We start from the raw sequence: 18,004 nt of genomic DNA on the forward strand, positions 1-18,004 counted from the left end.
GGCAGGATGCGAAGTCCCTGGATGGGTGAAGCGGTGGTCTAGTAGGTGCAGCGCACGGGTAGGTAGACCAGCAGGGAACACAGGAAAGCGTGGAGAGCGGATCAGCAGTAGATGGATGCGTAGTGCTGAGGAGTAGCAGCAGCGGGTCTCTGCGGGAACACGGAGGTAGCCAATAGCAACCAGCAGGTGCAGTAACGATGGGACACGGGAGAGCAGAGTTGAACAGGCACTGTTGATCACGGAGAATAGCGGGTAGCAATAGTGGAGGCAGACTCAAGGAAACACGGGAGCGTTGACAAGGACTGAAGACTGAAGCGCACAGAGGCAGCGGATAGGAATCAGCCAAACAGTCACGATGAAACACAGACGGGTTGCAGGTTGAAGACTGTAGTGCACGGAGGCAGCGGATAGGAATCAGCTAGCAGTCACGATGATGAAACACAGACGAGTTGCAGGTTGAAGACTGTAGTGCACGGAGGCAGCGGATAGGAATCAGCTAGCAGTCACGATGATGAAACACAGACGAGTTGCAGGTTGAAGACTGTAGTGCACGGAGGCAGCGGATAGGAATCAGCTAGCAGTCACGATGATCAAACACAGACGAGTTGCAGGTTGCAGCCTGTAGTGCACGGAGGCAGCGGATAGGAATCAGCTGGCAGTCACAATCATGAACAGGTGAATGGAAGTGAATGAAAGACTGTAGTGCACGGAGGCAGCGGATAGGCATCAGCTAACAGTCCCAATAATAAATGGTAGAGTAGAAGTGGTTAGAAGACTGTAGTGCACGGAGGCAGCGGATAGGAATCAGCTCACAGTCACGATGATACAGTAGATGGTAGAAGTGGTATGGGAACCACAGTAGGAGAAGTGGTTTGAAGACTGTAGTGCACGGAGGCAGCGGATAGGAATCAGCTCACAGTCACGATGATACAGTAGATGGTAGAAGTGGTATGGGAACCACAGTAGTAGAAGTGGTTTGGAAACCACAGAGGTAGAAGTGGTTTGGAAACCACAGGAATCAGCTGGGCTGAATAAACGAGGAAACACAGGAACACCTTCAGAGACTCATGGGGAATGAGACTCCCAGATCAGGCAACGTGGTGTTGACCACAGGTGCTTAATATAGGGAGGTTGCCTGATCTGCCAATTAAGTTAAAGGAACATACACTGAAGGTTTGGAAAGGGCTGCGCATGCGCAGTCCCTCAGGATAGAGGATGTCCACGGTTCCTAATAGTCCGGGAAGAAGCACTCACAGTCCGGTGAGTGACACACTGTCAATAACACCACAATTTCCTCAGTCTTCCAAGTCCGTTGCCTTGGTGTGACACTTGACTCCACCCTCTGCTTTATTCCTCACATCTAGACCCTCTCCCAGTCCTGTCGACTCCATCTTAAAAACATCGCCAGAATATGCGCTTTTCTTACTCAACATGCTACCAAAACTCTTATCCATTCTCTCATCATCTCCCGTCTTGACTATTGCAATCTCCTGCTATCTGACACCCATATATCCACACTTTAATCCATCCTAAATGCTGCTGCAAGACTAATCTTCCTCTCTCACCATTCCACATCTACTACACCACTTTGCAAATCCCTACTGGCTCCCTGTGTCTTCCAGAATCTAATTCAAATTAATCACCCTTACATACAAAGCCCTCAACAACACTACCCCTGCATAAATCTCAAATCTCAAAATACTCTACCTCCCACCCTCTTAGATCTACCTCTGACCTTCACCTTGTCTCGCGTCTGGTAACCACCTGTCACTCCCACCTACAAGACTTCTCCCGTGCTGCTCCCCACTTATGGAATTCCCTACCATGCTCAATCAGACTTTCCCAAAACCTTCAAATATTTAGACACTTTTTGAAAACCCATCTCTTTCTTAGTGGTGACCTTAACCCTGATAACACTATTCACACTAATGTCAACTGTCCCAATATCCACTCTGAGCCACACTAGCTCCGCTTGTTTCATTTGTGCCTTCTTCCACTTATAAAGTAATCGCTCTAATGAGCAGGATCTTTAATACCCTTTGTTTTCATGTCTGCATTTATTTTGTCTACCTTGTATGTCACTGTTTTATGTATGTACTGTTTTCCCTACTGTATGGCACTGTGGAGCACTGTGGCGTCTTACAAATCTACGATGATAATATTAATAGTAATAATAATAAGGGGGGCATTCAAATATTAGCGAGATTTTATTTTTCCCCGCCGGAAATCTGTTCATTTGATTGCGGATTAAAAAGTCTAGAAAACCAGTGAAGAAAAAAGATAAAAAAAATAAAACCTTCCAATGCCTCATTCTGCTGAGATCCCTGTTGAAAGTGAGAGACGTTCTTAACAAAAAACAGTGCAGTGACAAAATATCTGTAACATGCCAAATCATTTTTTTCATGTGATCTTGGATCTATTCTTGCAATTTTATCTGGATCTGCTATTACTTATTGAGTTGGTGGTCTCAATGCTGTCCTCTATATTGTGTAGCGATCACAAGGGTGCACCATGTATTGTGTGGTGGCCACAAGTTTGCCCTTTGTATTGTGTGGCGGTTACAAGGCTGCCCTCTGTATTTTGCAGCGGTCCAGTCTCAAGGGTGCCCTCTGTGTTGTGTGGCAGTCTCAATGGTGCCCTCTGTATTGCTTGGCAATCTCAAGGGTGCCCTCTGTATTGTGTGGCAGTCTCAAGGGTGCCTTCTGGATTGTGTGTCGGTCACAAGGGTGCCCTCAGTATTGTATGGTGGCCGCAAGGGTGCCCACTGTATTGTGTGGCAATCACAAGGGTGCCCTCTGTATTGTGTGGCAGCCACATGGGTGCTGTCCTTATTCTCTGTATTTTCTGTGGTCACTTATTGCTCTGCTTTCCATATTTCATCTATCTATACATTTTCCAACCTTCTCATTTAGCCCTCCTAATTTTGTTTTTCTAACCTCTCTTGCTCTACTCTTTTTCTCCCTTACTGTTGTCTATCTCTCATCATCCCCTGTTATGTTTCTACCTTCTATTTTACTCACCACCGCACCATCACTTTACCCCCTCCTTCTCTTCTCCTCATCATCTCCAATCTTACCATCTCTGCACAGTGGTTTGAGGTGAACAGAAGGATTATCTCTCCTCTTTGAGGGCCAGTAGTGGAGATTGTATTTTATTGATAATTTTAGAAATTGTACAGTACCTACTTGTGCTTGCTCCACCTACCAGTGCAAGCTTTGCCTACTTGCGTGATTGTGCGTGTGAGGTCTGCATACTGTGAAAACTCTGCCTACTGTGTCAGACTCCTCCTTGCATTGCTGGGACTTCAGTCTTGGCTACCACAGACAATGGTGTGCTAATCCCATCTACTTTTAAATTGGTCCCACCTACAATTGATTTGGTCCCACCCATGTGATGCCACTTTCAGATTTTTTTCCAGGGCCATTTTCATTCCCAATCCGCCCCTGCATGTCTACATAGTTTAATATTTGTTGTCACACTGGTAAGTATGTAATTCATATGTGGAACTGGGGCAGGTCTGCTTGAGGGGAAGTGACTTTATTTAATTTTTACATTTTTATTATTTATTTTTTTATTTAATTTTAATCTTGTTCATTTAGGGTTTCCAGTGTACATTGAACTTAGCTCCACCCAAAATAACATTCACAATAATACTGAACAGAATGACAGTAGTATATAATAAGTAGAGATGCTCACTGACCCCCGTGAAGTGGTTTTGGTTTTAGATCTGGATTAGCTTTGTGTTTTGGTTTTGGCAAAACCACCCTCGTGTGTTTTGGTTTTGGTTTTGGATCTGTATTTTTTTTTAGAAAAATTGCTAAAATATGCTAAAATCACATAATTTTTCTCTTTGATCCTACATTATTATTAACCTCAATAACATTAATTTCAAGTCATTTGCAGTCAATTTTGACCACCTCACAGGTCACAATATTATTTTCATACACTTTTGGACAAATACTGCAGCGACCTGGCTGGATGGTAAGCGACAGAGCAATGACTCAAACACACGGCAGTTCCTACCACATCTAGGACACATTTGCACACAGCAGTGGCAGAAAAGAAAAGTGGGGCAAGATGGAATTGTCCTTGGATCATAAAACCAGTTATGGTTCATTTGATCGCTCCACCTGTTTCTTGGATAAGTGAGGTAATTCTACAGCTAATACATGGCAACGAGCGCTGACCCCCCCTGGATGCGTGCTTTTATCGGACACATACCAATTCAGGGTGCCAGACAATGCACTAAAAAGAGGCATTGTAAGTCCAAGCAAAAAGCCAGATAATCAGTGAGCTTAGAATCAGCCCTAATTCCCACATAATTATAATTTAGTTAGGTACCTTTCATGTAAAGTGCAGATTACAAACACTTGATGCGTGTGTAGAATGGCATGTTGGCAATTTTAGTTTTTTCTGCAGATAACTTTGCCTAGATTACAGCTCTTTTATTCTTGACCAAGCTAAAAGGTGTTTTTTTACATTTTTGTTTGCCTGACATTAATACACTATGTACTTTTACATATGCTTTACCAGATGACCTACAGGGATTACTATCATCATGACTGGTGGCAACAGCTGCTTGGTGCTCCTGTTCTTCTGTGTTTGTGTACTGCTGTGAATCCATTTTGATAACACCGTACACTTTTTGGTGCAAATTCAGAAGAAAAGCCTGCAAGGACTCGTATATTTGTATTTCAGCAATGACAATTAGCAATGGAGCTTTCTTTAACACTGCTACCACCTTCCTCTTTCAATTCTCTAAGTTTGCCTGCCCAACTGCTCTACACTCTATCATACTCCTTCTGTATCCCTCTCTCAAATGGCGTTAGATCGTCGTGGAGGACGGTATTTATACATTCCAAAACTCACGAGATCCGACAACGTCACAATGACATTTTGCCTCGTTTTGGAATCCGAAAAGCGCGAAAGTACCGAGCCGACTCGGAACCGCTAAGTTTGGGTCTGTTCGGTTTCCGAGGAACCGAGCCTGAGCATCTCTAATAATAAGTATTTGTATCGCAGAGAAATATCCAAAAAACATACCAACTAATGTGCAAAGTGCATTATCATCATCAACATTTATTTATATAGTGCCAGCAGATCCCATAGTGCGTACATAGTCACCCTTATCAGTGACCTTGTAAAAGCTATACAATAGGATTTAGTGCAGTGGCCACTACATGTACATCTAAGGCTGGGTACACACTACAGGTTTTTCAACCGATTATATCACACGATAAACGACCATTCGCCCAGATATCGCATTATTGTGTATGCTCCAACAATGACTAAAAATCTCATTCAACGATGGAACTATGTTATTCCAATTCTGCAGTGTTTATGCAATCACAAGCAGCATTGTAGGCAGATCCCTATGAAGTGTGCATGGTCACGATCTTTTTAGCTAATGGGTATGACAGATGAAGAGCACAGATCTGACAGTAAATAGTATAAAATGTCAATAGTGTGTACGCAGAACTTGGCATGCTGATCGGGACTTTCAGTCATTTGTAAAATAGTTAATAATATCGCATCAGAAGAAATTTTCTGTAGTGTGTACCCAGCATAACAGTTTTTAAATGGGCTGTAAAACCATAAACATAGCCTGAGTACAAACTACAGATTCTTCCTGATGCAATATCATAACAGGGTGCACTTGTTTATTACTATGGCATCATCCTAATCCTATTTTGAATTTGGTAGATATCTCTCACTAACCTGTAACATCCTAAAATAATTTACAATGATACGTTTTTACTGGGCACATAGTGTTACACATAGCCTTATCCAAGTCATTGGTTCCTAACCAGAGGTGCAAGAAAGCATTTCTGGGGTTGTGAGTTGCCACACTAGGGGCCTGATTCATTAAGGATATTAACTTAAGCAACTTCTTATTTAAGTCACCTGGACAAAACCATGTTACAATGCAAGGGGTGCAAATTAGTATTCTGTTTTTTCTCTTTTGCACATAAGTTAAATACTGACTGTTTTTTCATGTAGCACACAAATACTTGATAGCTTATTTGTACACTGAAATTTAAAGTTGATATTTGTGTGCTACATGAAAAAACAGTCAGTATTTAACTTATGTGCAAAACAGAATACTAATTTACACCCCTTGCATTGTAACATGGTTTTGTCCAGGATACTTAAATAAGAAGTTTCTTAAGTTAAGATCCTTAATGAATCAGGCCCTAGATTTTTAACTGAAAATATTTTTTCAGATCTAGTGTTTGAGAAAAAGGATTAGGAACAATTCTGTTTTGCTCAGTTAGTACCATATCCACAAATGGCAAAGGTAGTAGATACTGATTCCATTTGCCAACACCTACGTATGTGAGATGGGATTTTCATCAGTTCTGCATATAAAAACAAAGGTCAAAAACTGCATAAATGCAAGCAATGATGTATGTGGCTATTTCTTCAACAGCAACATCAAAATAGTCGATGAGAATTTACATTTTAAGTTGAATTTTAATAAACATATATCCAAGAGTATTTTGCAATATATTTATGTTTTCCGTCAAACAGGTAAAGAGCATTGGTCTAGGTGACCCTCGGTGCAATCCAATTCACATCAAGACATGGTTATCCAACTTGGTTATCATGTAATTCTTTTTCATTGTATAAACTCCCCTTCTTTATGTAGTAACTTAGATAGTCCAGAAAAAAAAGAATAAGTGAACATAAGTCATATTTGTCTACTTTCCTGGAATGTCTGAGAGAGACTCCTAAATTTCGGGGAGACTTCCAGAAGAGCAGGCCTCCCTGCCAAAGCATAGCCACTTCACTATTGAGGTGGGTGGAGGCGGGGCTTAATGTCACAATTAGTGTAATCATATCCCTGCCTCCCACTGTGCGATTCCACAAATTGCAGTATTGCACAGCATGGAGTGAGGCCACCAAGATGTGATCACATCACCATTTCCCCCCACTCTTTGATATCTGACCTCCACTAAAGAAGAAGTAGTCAATACTGAAAATAAAGACATTTCCATGGACACATTTTCAAAATCCAGAAATATCTCTGGAAGTTAGAGATAGTTGACAGCTATAATATTAGATACACTGCAGTGCACACAAGTTAGTTGACACATGAAATAGAGATACCTGAGTAATTTTCTACAAGGGCATAAGGAAATGAGTCCAATCTAAAAGAATTCAACAGCTAACAAATGCCATACTTGCCAACTTTTTTCCCCCCTCTAGGAGACCCCGGAGGGTAGGTGAAGTACAAGTATGGAGGGGGTGGGGCATTCAAATTGGGTCATTTTGGCCCGGCCATTTGATGCATTCCTGTGACTGTGTCATTCCGCTACTGTGGGTGGGGCCAAAGTTAACCTATTTGTGAGCAATCATATCATGGAGGCCCCCATCCCACCCTCTTCACTAACAAGTGGGCAGGATGCGGGAGAATGGCCTGCTCTTGCGGGCATCTGGAAGGCCTACCCGGAATTCAGACATCTCCCTGAAATTCCGGGAGAGTGGGCAAGTATGATAAATGTGTAGCTTACTTTGTTAATATACTTAAATGGTTAAATCTCATTTCCTGATGTAATGAGTGAGAGTGGACTGTCTTTTTCAAAAACATGTAACAGTCACAAGTTTTGGAACAATCCCTTTTAGCAATGACATGCACATTTGCCAGTTCAGAAAGTCAACATGAAAGTACATTGAAATAAAGTTTGAAAACATACATGCCAAAGGCTGGTGATGATTTGCTAAACTTTCTGGCAACCTAGCAACAAAGAGCAATTATGCTTGCATAACCAAAACTGACACACGACCCAGAACATTGTGGAATCTCTAACTACTGTACAGTGATTGCAAAAATCAAATAAATTGGGTCAACTTGTTCTTTTGAATTAAAGTTAAATTTGCCTCTAGTAATAAGGTTACCTTAATGCTCTGTTGATGTAAATCGCCTGCCAGGGTGACCAACATGAGGATACAGAGGGATTACTGAATGGAGCTGCATTCATCTCAGCAAACTAAAGTGGTCTTAGTCCTGCTGGTGTCTTATAAATGAATATAGTGGTTTTATTTCTTTCCTTTCACAAAGTTAGATATTTTTTAATAAAGTTACACAAAAAAAGGCTAAAAAATATCATATAATGCAAACAATATAGTACTATAAGAGTAATACCATATAACAATAACAATAATTTTAGCAGCAGTAGCGAAGCAGTATATCAACAGCAAATACTCTGCGCCCAACCTGTTAATAGACACATCATTGTATTCTGTTTTTCTTATATACCGTATTTCCCCATGTATAAGGCGCTCCCATGTATAAGACGCACCTTACTTTTGGCCCCGAAATTTGGAAAAAAAATATTACGGTAGCTGTCCTTGCCTGCTGGATCCCCACTGACACTCTGCCTTCTGCATCCCCGCTGACTGTCCCCGCCTGCTGGATCGCGCTGACACTCTGCCTTCTGCATCCCCGCTGCCTGTCCCCCGCATGCTGGATCGCGCTGACACTCTGCCTCCTTCTGCATCCCCGCTGCCTGTCCCCGCCTGCTGGATCGCGCTGACACTCTGCCTCCTTCTGCATCCCCGCTGCCTGTCCCCGCCTGCTGGATCGCGCTGACACTCTGCCTACTTCTGCATCCCCGCTGCCTGTCCCCGCCTGCTGGATCGCGCTGACACGCTGCCTGTCCCCCTCCTACTGGATCACCCCAAAAAGGTCTTATACATGGGGAAATACGGTACATACAATTATATAATTATATACAAATATGTGTATATAAATGTAAATTGACTGGAATTGCACTTAAATCTATATTTTAAATTATTACACCAATATACTGTATTTAATATAGCCAAACAAATGTCTTAAACTACTAGATAGGTATTTTATAATAATATTTCTTATTGAGACCTTATTTATAATTTATAAGCTATGTATTTATACTTTATTTTGGGTTTGGGCTATATTGAAAATTTTTAACTTGTTATCCTACTATGTATCTTATACTTAAAATCAATAAAAAAAATACAACTGATTAATCAAACACGGTATGCTTGGATGATGTAACCTGCTGATGTAAGAATGAGAAGGGCACAGATCAATTTCTACTAGCATGTATTCAGGACTATGTTATGGAGTTGTTCAGGTACTTACTACCAGGCTTTAGATCAAGTCCTCCTGCTAGGACTTGATCCAGACTACCTAAGCCGTGACACCAGGCAGCTCCACATATCCTTATGAGTGTTCGATAATCAGGCTAAACTCCAAAACTCATAAGACACATAATGCACCCTTCAGCTGTTCCTTGACCTGACTCTTGCCACCTTAGACACAGGAGCATCTAAAGGGTTACTATGGCCCTAAGGAAAACTGACATAATATACTGATGGGGCTTCTCAGTGAGGTCATTTGTTGAGCACAAAGAATGACTACATGTAATAAACTCACCTGATGCTGACATCAAGATACTGTGCACATGCAATAGCTCTCTGGGCTCAGAGGAGGATTATACCTCTGGTGGAACTTCATCAAGCTTTTTTTTTGAACAGTACTGTTTACAGCTCAGGAAGTCCAATGAATAATATGTATTTATTGGCCAAACGACTCCAAGTTATCAAAAGGCTAATTTACCATCCCACTGATAAAAATCAGGCCTTGAAGTTTGTAAAGGTTAGTACCCACCCTATAATATCAAACTATTCTGCTTAAAGTAATGTTGTTTCTAAGATATGTTACAAGAGATGGGTGGGGTAAGTTTTTCCGATGCAGATAATTCAGACACTAAGTATAGCAACCAAAAATGGCGATTACTATAAGCTAGACATGGAGAAAATATAGACTTACCATAAAAGACAAACACATTGTGTCCAGCACGCCTGATATAATTTACGAATGGAGAAAATGTCGCCAGTGTCGGTGGTAGTCACTTTAATGGCACTGATATGCCGAACACACTATAGATCGGCTGAATAATAACGACGAGGATAAAAGCGACAAGGTGGAAATATCCACTTACCATATATACTTCCTTGTTTCTTCCGTGGCGCGACCTGTGAGGAGATAAGATGGGGGGGGGGGGGGGGAGAGAGAGAGTACAGGCGAAACAGTATACACGATAGCAGCCGGCCCGGTGGCTCTTCTGGAGTGGGAAATGTTTATAGCTCCTCTTGCAGTATTTGTTTATAGCTCCTTTGCCTTGTTTATAGCTCTAGTGCCGTGTATACTGCGGTGATTCTAGGGGTTCTCAGAGTAGAAACTCTTGGGGATGAGGTGGGCAAGGGGATTAAATTGCCCTGTTCGAAGCTTTTGGTTTAAGCTTGTGCAGTAAATCTGCTAATTGGTATATATGCTTGCTTTTTCTATATAGATATAATGATGTGTATGGCTATAGGGTGATGGTGCAAGCTTTAGACACTTTATAGTATAAATTTGGTTGGGTTCCCTTTAAGGGATACGGTGTAGGGATTTGATCCCTGACAAAGTCTGCCTGGACGAAACGCGTTGGTTTTAAAACATACCATCAGACCTGTCTACACTCGGAAAAGCTCCACAATAGATATATAGAAAAAGCAAGCATATATACCAATTAGCAGATTTACTGCACAAGCTTAAACCAAAAGCTTCGAACAGGGCAATTTAATCCCCTTGCCCGCCTCATCCCCAAGAGTTTCTACTCTGAGAACCCCTAGAATCACCGCATTATACACGGCACTAGAGCTATAAACAAGGCAAAGGCTATAAACAAATACTGCAAGAGGAGCTATAAACATTTCCCACTCCAGAAGAGCCACCGGGCCGGCCGCTATCGTGTATACTGTCTCGCCTGTTTGCTCTCTCTCCCCCCCCCTCCCCATCTTATCTCCTCACAGGTCGCGCCACGGAAGAAACAAGGAAGCAACCAACAAAAACCGGAACTGGAACATCCGGAACATCCGTCAAGGCAGCACCTACCTTCATAACAGCAAAACAAAGCGCAGACGTCCCAGGTAAGCCCTCCCAAAAGGGTCCCTACCACCCACTTCACTTACCATATATAGACTTTTAGTATATCTGGCAGTTTTAATAACCTCCACATGTTAAAAGCGAAGTTCCCGCATATCTACAGTCAGAAGAGACGCTGCTTGTAATGACTGAAAACGGTGCTTTTAAAGCAGCAATGGTCGAACCCACCAACTGCTTTACATTATACAGGCGGTCAGTGTGACGATTATATACTATTGTTTTTTCCCCTTAATATTCAGGTATGATAATGTATGTTGTATGTTACCTTGTAATGTAAACTCAACGTGTGCTTCGCTAAACTACATGAGTCTGAACCTATGCAAGTGTCAATAATCTTTTGAAATTAACTAGATCCAGGGATAGATAAGCATCTCTGATGAGTTTTTTGAATGCAGAGGATGTGGACCTAAACAATCAAGCAGAACGAGCAGAGGTGAGAACTCAGGCCCTGAGAACATTCCAGATCTCAGGATATCCATAACTCACTTTGGAAAGCTTGGTGTCATTTTGGGAATCAATCTGACGTAATTGAAAATGTACTTCCTAAGGTGGGGAGTGAAGAGCCTGTAAGAAGGGTTTAAAATCTTCTGCTTTAGACATTACAGAGCGCATTTTCATGAGGGGGTCTATCAAGACTGAATTGTCCCATATTTCTCAATAGTGTTCCATAACACACGCCAAGTCTTAACTAGTAAGTAGTGACGCTGGTTTTATTTCCTATTTTAGTTTCTGAAACTTATTTTTGCCACTTATTGTATGTTTAATTATTAACCTTTTTGTAACTCAACCTTGGAAACATTTTTCAGATTAAATAACTTTAATCTAATGTATTCTCTGTGATTCTTTGTGAATTTACGAAGCCCAGGGAGACTCATGCTACATGTGTATGTGATTTAAGTGTGAAACATTAATAAGTGTTTTTTGTGAACGTAAGGACACCATCCTTCATGGTTGCAGAAAAGGTGTATTTATTGCTAAGGTGACACCAGTCACGGCCAGCTGTTCAGATTGCTGTATCTGGGACAGGATGGGCGTTCGTGACAGTCAGTCCGGCCATTGCCACATTAAAAACGTTGTTTTCAGTCAGACCATTACAAGTGACGTCACTTCTGACTGTATATATTCGTGAACGTCGCTTTTAACATGTGGAGGTTATTAAAACTGCCATATATACTAAAAGTCTATTATATGGTAAGTGGATATTTCCACCTTGTTGCTTTTATACTCATTGCTATTATTTAGCTGGTCTAAAGTGTGTCGGGCATATCAGTGCCGTATATTAGTACCACACCCGCCAGTGGGATTCTCGTCACTTAAAATGGCCACAGCCAGATTGCCGGTATGTCAGGACCCGCCACCTGTATAATCTGGCACCCCTAATCCTAATCCTAACCCTAATTCTAACCCTAATCCTAACCTAATCCTAAACCTAACCCTTACATTAGATTATACAGGCGGCGGGTCCTGGCATTCAATCTCTGAGTACATAATCAGGGTAAATGCCAGAAAACATGGCCCTGAAATATGTCAATTTCCTTCATCAAAATACAGTTGCTGTTTGTTTACTTGCACACATTGAAAATCATTATGACTATTAGATTATAATTTGGGAAAAACTCAATAAAAACTATTGAAACTAAATAATGATGTAATTGGGAAGATAGTGTCTGAGCATTAGTTCTCCATAACAATATCCCCAATGTCCAGTCAAACCTAACTGACATGTGCTGATATTGGGCCACTAGGTTTTCCATGAGGCGTATTTGATCAACTTGTGCAAATAGTCATGATGCAACCTCTATCTTGGAGCAGGATTAAGTCATATGTCTAACAATAGTAGGAAATGTATAAGTGGCAGTATGAAAAATGTCATTGAATTGAATGCTATAGTTTTAGAATGATGGCAGTGTAGCATACCGCTGTATACTAGCCCACTTCGACCAGTGTCTATTCATATGATGTAAGTGATTCTCATTGACTCCCAGCACCTGCTCTGTTGGGAACAAACAGCTAGACACAGTAGGACCTGTTTACTAACATCACATTTTAGTTGCAAAATTTTCACTAAACTAGAGCATCTAATTGGCAAATAGTTTTTTTTATGTCAGTGCACATTATACAATGAATGCAAGCGTCTAATTAGTTGCTTTAATTCATTGTACATTTTGCAACTAAATGCTATGTTAGTCAATGAAGGACATTTACATGTACAGGGCGTGATAATCTGACAGTGGTGCAGTCCTGTACAAAATAAGCAAGTGTACTATAAATGTATATATCCAGGGCCGGCGCCATCATTAGGCAGCTTTAGACAGCTGCCTAGGGTGCCGGGCTCTTGGGGGGGGGGGGGGGGTGGCACTGTGGCTGTGTACTTACACTAATAATATCTCTGAATGAGACATTGTTAGTTCGGGGTTGTGGTTGGTGCGACCGCCCACCTGCTATTTCCCAGTCATGCCGTTTACATGTAAAGGAAAGGCAGTGCTGCCTTGTTGAAGCACCGCCTCTCCGCATCCCTCTGGTGTCGGGCTCCCGGCAGCGTCGTGAATTGGGGGGAGGAGGGGCGGTAGGCTGAAACTTTGCCTAGGGTGCTCAGAAACCTAGCACTGGACCTATATATATCATGTGCAATTCTTAATATAAACTTTACACAAACTTGCTGAAAGACACCCAATGCTACATTTAAAGCTGACATTCAACATGCCATTTCTGCTAGGCAGGAGGTGTCATAATATTTGCACCTGTTATACATAAGTCAAAAGTCAATACTTTAGTATTAGAACAAAGCACATATACGCTGTAGTTCAGCCACACCTACTTTAGATTTCACAACATAAAATCCAGCTCAAGTATCACAGCAGAGAAAAAAAATGCAAATACTACTATAAATGTAACATGGTTTAAAAAAGGTTTAGCTTTCTTTCTGCCTGATGTTTGTGCAAGCACTGCTTTATAAATGCCTCTCAGTGGAAGAGGATATTTTGGTACTGAATCAATATTCATGAGAATGCAGTTTATTAATTCACAAGGCACTTGTGACATCACTGAAACAAAATACATGATATTCTTTAGTAAAAAAGACAATCCCTAATCTATAGTTCACAGTATTTTAATTTCAATTAAATAGACACTGTTGCAATTATTTGCATGGCATGCAAATATATGTAAAAAAGTAAAGCATGATTTGCATATTTTTGACATTAAATACTATAATAATTAATATTATACCTTTTAGGATTTTTCATTTCTTCGGTCACATAATTGATGCAATCCCAGCCAGAAAATGAATACAATGCTGAATAGAAGGCCATAGTTAATGAGCCTATATTGGTCTCTGAGCCCTTAAATGAATTTTCCAGATTATGCGTTTTTCCTGGAAAGAAACCATATGTAAGAAAAATCATGTTTAATATTGTGACTAATGAGCTGATGTCATAAATAAAGGCAACAAAGTGTATTTGAATACAGTAGGAGGTTTGAGAATGAAGAACCCTTGGTGCTAGTCCTGTCTGCTAAGGAAGGGAGGTAGTGAACAGAAGCAGACAGACAGGCTAGCATAGCGGTTTGCACATCGGCACCATCTCATTAGCAAGTGATATTCTCGTTTTGGGTGAAGCTCTCCTTGGGAGATTGATACAGAGTGATGCAGGTGTTACAGTATGTCATAGAGATCTTTACAACTTTACATTCTATAAGTGAAAATATACAGTCTGACTGCTGCGGAATTAGTGGCGCTATGTACATAAATAGATGATGATGATGATGAGCATTGCATAGATGTAATTTTGTCCTCTGTGGTATGTTATACAGTGTTTGTATCAACTCACTTGTTTACATTCAGCAAGAAATGTGCACTTCTTACTTGTTACAATTCACAAATAATAATATAGATGACTCATTACTTACCCTGACATAGTCTGACAATTCCTGCAATGATAATGACGACCAATGCTAAGACTTTGGCAGATGTTGCCAACACTTGGAAGAAGGCCCCCCATTTCACTTTTGCACAATTCACCACTGTTAAAAATGCTGTAAGAGATAGTTATTGGATTAGAGTTCGCATCATATGAGAAAACAGCACGTTTGGAAACACAATAAAGCGACAGTATCAGTTAAAAACCACCTTGTGAGTAAATGAAAGCATGCATTGCCAGAAATAGGCACAAACAATAGGCTTTTTTAGTATAGTTAGACACTCTTTTCAGTCTAACATATAATAAAGATTTTACAGGTATAACACAAATTTTAAATTCAACATATGACTTGGATTTTCAAACACAAAGTACACATGTTGTACAGTATGGGTTAACTGTCATTAGTTCACATGCATGCTGTTACGAGCCGCGGCGGTGCCCAGCCGCCGCGACTCACTCACCCGCGTCCCGGCCGTCGCTATGGCGACCGGGACGTCACTTCCGGCCATAACCCGGCCGTTGCCGGGGCAACTAGGAGACGCTTCAGCGCTGCGTCCCAGCAATAAGAGGAGGCCGGGCGCAGCGTTCATTCTACAGCCTGTGGGCTAATTAATATGGGCTGATTATAGGAGGCAATTACAGGCATTAGCCTGCAACTGTGCAGGCCAGGGGCAAGCCCTGATTGGCTCTGCTGGTTACTGCTTTATTAACCTGCAGGAGTGTGTTCAACCTGTGATTGGTTCAGCTGGGTATTTAAGGCAATGAGGTCTGCTGCCTCATTGCCGGTTATAGTTCTGTATCCAGTCTGCTAGCCTGCTCCCTGCTTGTTCCTGTCTATTGGACCCTGTTACTGCTTACCCGTGTATGACCCTTGGCTTGAATTTGGACCGTGCTTGTGAATCTCGTGACCCTGACCTCTGGCTTGAATACTTACCTCCCTGTCTTCTTGTGACCTCTGACCTCAGCTTGTTCCTTGATACCGTTGTCTGCTGCCGGCCTCTGACCTCTGCTTGGACTCCACTCCGCTGGCCTGGGTTCTCCCTAGCCGGTGCACACTTCACGACCCTCTGCCAGTCTGCAGCCCAGTCTGTCCCCACCATCAGGGGCTCCAGTGAATACCTGACTGGTAGAGTAGACTCCGGGTTGTGTTGTGCCGGCTAGCGGGGTTCCTAACACATGCAGGCGTACTTCATGCACTTCAACTAACTGCAGTACCGCCATGCATAATGCATATTTCATATGTGCTGATTCTATAAACCAAGATATGCCCAGGAATGTACTCACTTTAAATAATAACTAAGAATTACTCTCACATGTCTAGTGTTGTGGTTTTGTTTATTGAACAGTCAACAGATCACTAGAAGTGTCTTCATGATCACAGACATAAAACAAGGAAGATATACTGTACATCTTAATGTACAACATAAATCATACATCTTAAAAAAAGTACACCTGCACATCTTTGTAAATATCTTACAAAAGTTATAAACTATAATCCGAAGACATTCATCCATTGTAAATGGATTTCTGTATACCATGACTGTAATGCAAAATAAAGCTACTCCAATTAACCAATTATAACTAGTATAACTAATAAATAATCATGTTTTCCCCAGGCTTCACTACTTCCCAGGGACAATTGAATGGAAATTTTTGTCACTGTTTTCCGCTAAAAATGTCCAATGTAATTTTTCTATGTATATGATACAGTCACTATCGGGCTTTGTAAGTTATATTTACAGAAGAGGGTTTAAAATATAAAATGAAAAAAACTTACATTATAAGTAACCAAGTATAGTAAACATATCATGATTATGATTACAGTAGATTACACATTACAAAAATGCATTATTGTCCTGTATTTTGCAAAGGCAATTGCAGTGGTGATGCATCTTTCCATACTTTTGACAAATTTGGGTGTGTAGACTAAATTATAATTTGTTATACCTGCCAAGATTCTTTGTTAGAAATTATGGATAAAACAGACCATGCCCCTAGCCTGCCCACATCACCTCAGATCTGCCCAAAACATTTCCAGTGAGAGCAAGGCTACTCCCTTTACCAGTAGGCTATGCCACTTGTGGTCACCATCATCATAAGAATCCTAAGAAAATCAGGACTGTTGGCATGTATGAACTGGATTGAAAACAAACAAAATGCGCCAGAAGAAATAAGAAAAATATAGTACGTGAGAGAGCCAAAATAAACTAAATAGTAATGAGTAATTATTACTACTTCGGATCAAATTCATATATTTCAGATAAACATGGCAACTAATATTTATTTATAAAATATCCTCAAAAGTGTAAACATTCAAATAATGAAAGTACATCACATAATAACTATGCAATAAATAATCTAAAAAATTCATAGTATGTCCCATATCCCATCATTATAACCAAATAAATAGGGGCAGTCTTTTTATTTCCATGTGGCACTTTTGTATGTTTTATCATTTTAAGTGTGCCCTAAAAATGTGCTTCTCCACCAACCTGCAACTGGAAGACACAAAGGGCTAGATTTACTAAGCTGCGGGTTTGAAAAAGTGGGGATGTTGCCCATAGCAACCAATCAGATTCTAGCTGTCATTTTGTAGAATGCACTAAATAAATGAAAGCTAGAATCTGATTGGTTGCTATAGGCAACATCCCCACTTTTTCAAACCAGCAGCTTAGTAAATCTAGCCCAAAATGTGTATTATTAAAAGTATACTTGATCTCTGGAAAGCTGAGAGCCAGTAGTCAAATCAAGTCCTTATGAGAGGCAAACAACTTCGTGTATCGAATGTTAAAATTATGAGATTTAAACTAAAAGGAGGCTTGGGGGTATATTTCCTAAACTGCGGGTTTAAAAAAGTGAAGATGTTGCCTATAGCAACCAAACAAATTCTAGCTTACTTTTATATAGTGCATTCTACTATATGATAGCTAGAATTTGATTGGTTGCTATAGGCAACATCTCCACTTTTTCAAAGTCTCAGTTTAGTAAATATACCCCTTGGCCTCTCCCAACCTGGAGTTCTATCAATTGACATGCATCTTAGAACAGCTCAGAGATTGGTTGGCCCCCACACCACTCAAGCCCTTGGTCTCCATTGAGAAACACTCGTCCT

The 18,004-nt window shown here is 40.9% G+C and overlaps 1 protein-coding gene across 2 annotated transcripts in view; it reads right to left on the reverse strand.

Moving 5' to 3' along the window:
• LOC142158848 (Y+L amino acid transporter 2-like) overlaps nt 1-18,004 on the reverse strand; it is a 60,167-nt gene that overhangs the window by 31,187 nt on the left and 10,976 nt on the right. For both annotated transcript variants that reach the window (XM_075213166.1, XM_075213167.1), the window contains exons 3-4: nt 14,882-15,007; nt 14,204-14,348 (exon numbers count right to left, since the gene is read on the reverse strand). In XM_075213166.1, coding sequence (XP_075069267.1) covers nt 14,204-14,348; nt 14,882-15,007 — 271 coding nt within the window. The remainder of the gene's footprint in view (nt 1-14,203; nt 14,349-14,881; nt 15,008-18,004) is intronic.

This window comes from Mixophyes fleayi, chromosome 5, assembly GCF_038048845.1.
Source record: "Mixophyes fleayi isolate aMixFle1 chromosome 5, aMixFle1.hap1, whole genome shotgun sequence".
Lineage (NCBI taxonomy): Eukaryota > Metazoa > Chordata > Amphibia > Anura > Limnodynastidae > Mixophyes > Mixophyes fleayi.